Raw genomic sequence first — 2171 nt, forward strand, 5'->3', positions numbered from 1 at the left:
ATAAGAGAGAATCTAAAACCAAAGTGGAATAATTACTATATATAAAACAAGCGATTAATACATTCAACAACCAACTGATTAAACCGCCAACAAGGAGAGCGAATTAAATAAAAAAAAAAAACAATGGGAGACGCTAATACATGAGGAACTCGCCTAAGTGGAGGTCCTAGTCACCATCATATCCCTTTATTCTTAGTAAATAATTAATTAATAATGCAACGGAAATTGAAGTGTGTCATAATCTCCAAAGTAGGAAGTGGCTGTGTGGTATCCGCTTCCTCTCTAACACATCTCTTCATATCTTAATTTATGGCTTGATGCTGTCATATTGAAACAAAACAAAAAATTAAGAAATTAATGATGTTAGGTATGTATATATATATATATATATGCGCTTCTATATGCTCATAAAAAAGTCAAAGTATGTTCGCAATGCAATAAGTAAGATAAACTAGTCACTGTAATGAGATAACAAAAAATAATGATCAATAATTAACTAATAATTAATAAAATTTAGTTAACAATTATCTTAAAGACACGAATTAAAATTATTATTTTTAAAAGATTTTAAACTTTTTATTGTAATAAAAAAATGCAATAATGTATAAGAAACTTGAACAGTGTATTTTTTATATTTTTTAATTAATAATTTTAATATGTGTCTTAAAAACATAATTTAACTAAATCCTAATTATTAGTTAGTATAGATATCGAAAATTAAGAAAGAAAAATGGAATGCATCATAGATAATAACTTGTTACTTTTAATTTGCAACTATGAATGCCTCTTCATATTCTTTCTAAAAGTTAATTATATAGACGATCACTTTTCTCTTTCATAATTGCAATTTTTCCCTTTTATTTTTCTTTTAATGTTCCTTTTTCCAATTTATGCATACTTTTAATCAATTGAACTGTGGTTTTAGGCATGATAAATTAACCATGTTAAACATGTACTAAAATCAATCATTAATATAAAATACATATAAAAATATAAAATATATATTAAAATTAAATTAAATTATACATATATTTATATATAAATATATGATACTTAATTTTAATGACTAATTTTAATGTACGTATAAATAGCAATTTTAGGAAAAGTATGAGGAGCCAATGAAATATTTGTACAATGCGTACAATGGAGGTTTAGCGAAGTATTAGAGATATAACCATTAATGTTACTTTTTTTCATGAGCTGAAGTTTTTAGAATGAGTGGTATCATAATGTGGTATTAGAATTCTAGATTCGAAAAGTCAAGAGTTCGATCATTGATGAACCCAAAATGATGTTCATTTTGTAACTCAATAGCTCATTGTACACATTACACAAATAGTCCATTGTCTCCCTAACGGGATCCGCAATTTTAATAGCGACTATTATGAGTTTGATAATAACTTACGTGCTACAATCGGTGGAGATGCTGAATTTGTAAGGGAGGTTAACTCCACATCTGCCAGGAAGTGATTGAGAATAGGTAGGGCTGATGCCAGCAATACTTTGGGCCGCACTTTTTAGGCAGCCACAGGCAGTCCTGCGGTCGGCAGTAGTGGCAGCAGCCGCGTTAAGGGACCTAACCCCATTACAACATCCTGCTGTAGGAACTCCCCCCATTCGTAGGTACGGTATGCATGGTGATAGTGCACCAACCACTCGACCACATGTGATGGCGCCCTGGACCATTGGTGCACCCACCAAGGCCATGCACACCAAAGTAACCACACATGCAACCTTGAGGCTAGCCATAATAGTATAAATTTGCAAATGGAATTGATTTCTTGCAATTTGGTGAGTACAAGTGGTGTAAGGGGATGGGTTTATATAGAAGATTGAAGAGTGAAAGGATAATGCTGTATTATTAATTTATTATTATTGCTATAGGTGTGAGCATGAATGGAAAGAAAGATATACTAGTAAAATGAAGAGTGAACCGACATGAGTTTGTTACGTGGTGGTTGTGCTCAATTTAATGCTCTATGGTTCCTGCACTATTCTTGGTTAATATAAGATTGTGACCTTGCCTGTAGGAAGGGGTATGTAAGATTTGCCTCTGCCCATAACGATCCCAATTTGAAATATATATTTTTTGTCGGATTTAGATTTATTATTTTTATTTAATGTTATTTTCAGTTGAAGTTGGATTAGGCTTTTAGTATATTTAATTCGGT

The 2171-nt window shown here is 31.2% G+C and overlaps 1 protein-coding gene across 1 annotated transcript; it reads right to left on the reverse strand.

Annotated features, from left to right (window-relative positions):
• Positions 14–1832, reverse strand: LOC107625850 (non-specific lipid-transfer protein 1). Its single transcript, XM_016328580.2, has 2 exons — positions 1406–1832; positions 14–320 (listed from the first exon to the last, which is right to left on the reverse strand). The coding sequence occupies exons 1-2, from the start codon at positions 1747–1749 to the stop codon at positions 308–310; spliced, it is 357 nt and encodes a 118-aa protein (XP_016184066.1). The 5' UTR covers positions 1750–1832; the 3' UTR covers positions 14–307.

This window comes from Arachis ipaensis, chromosome B02, assembly GCF_000816755.2.
Source record: "Arachis ipaensis cultivar K30076 chromosome B02, Araip1.1, whole genome shotgun sequence".
In the NCBI taxonomy this organism is placed as follows: Eukaryota; Viridiplantae; Streptophyta; class Magnoliopsida; order Fabales; family Fabaceae; genus Arachis; species Arachis ipaensis.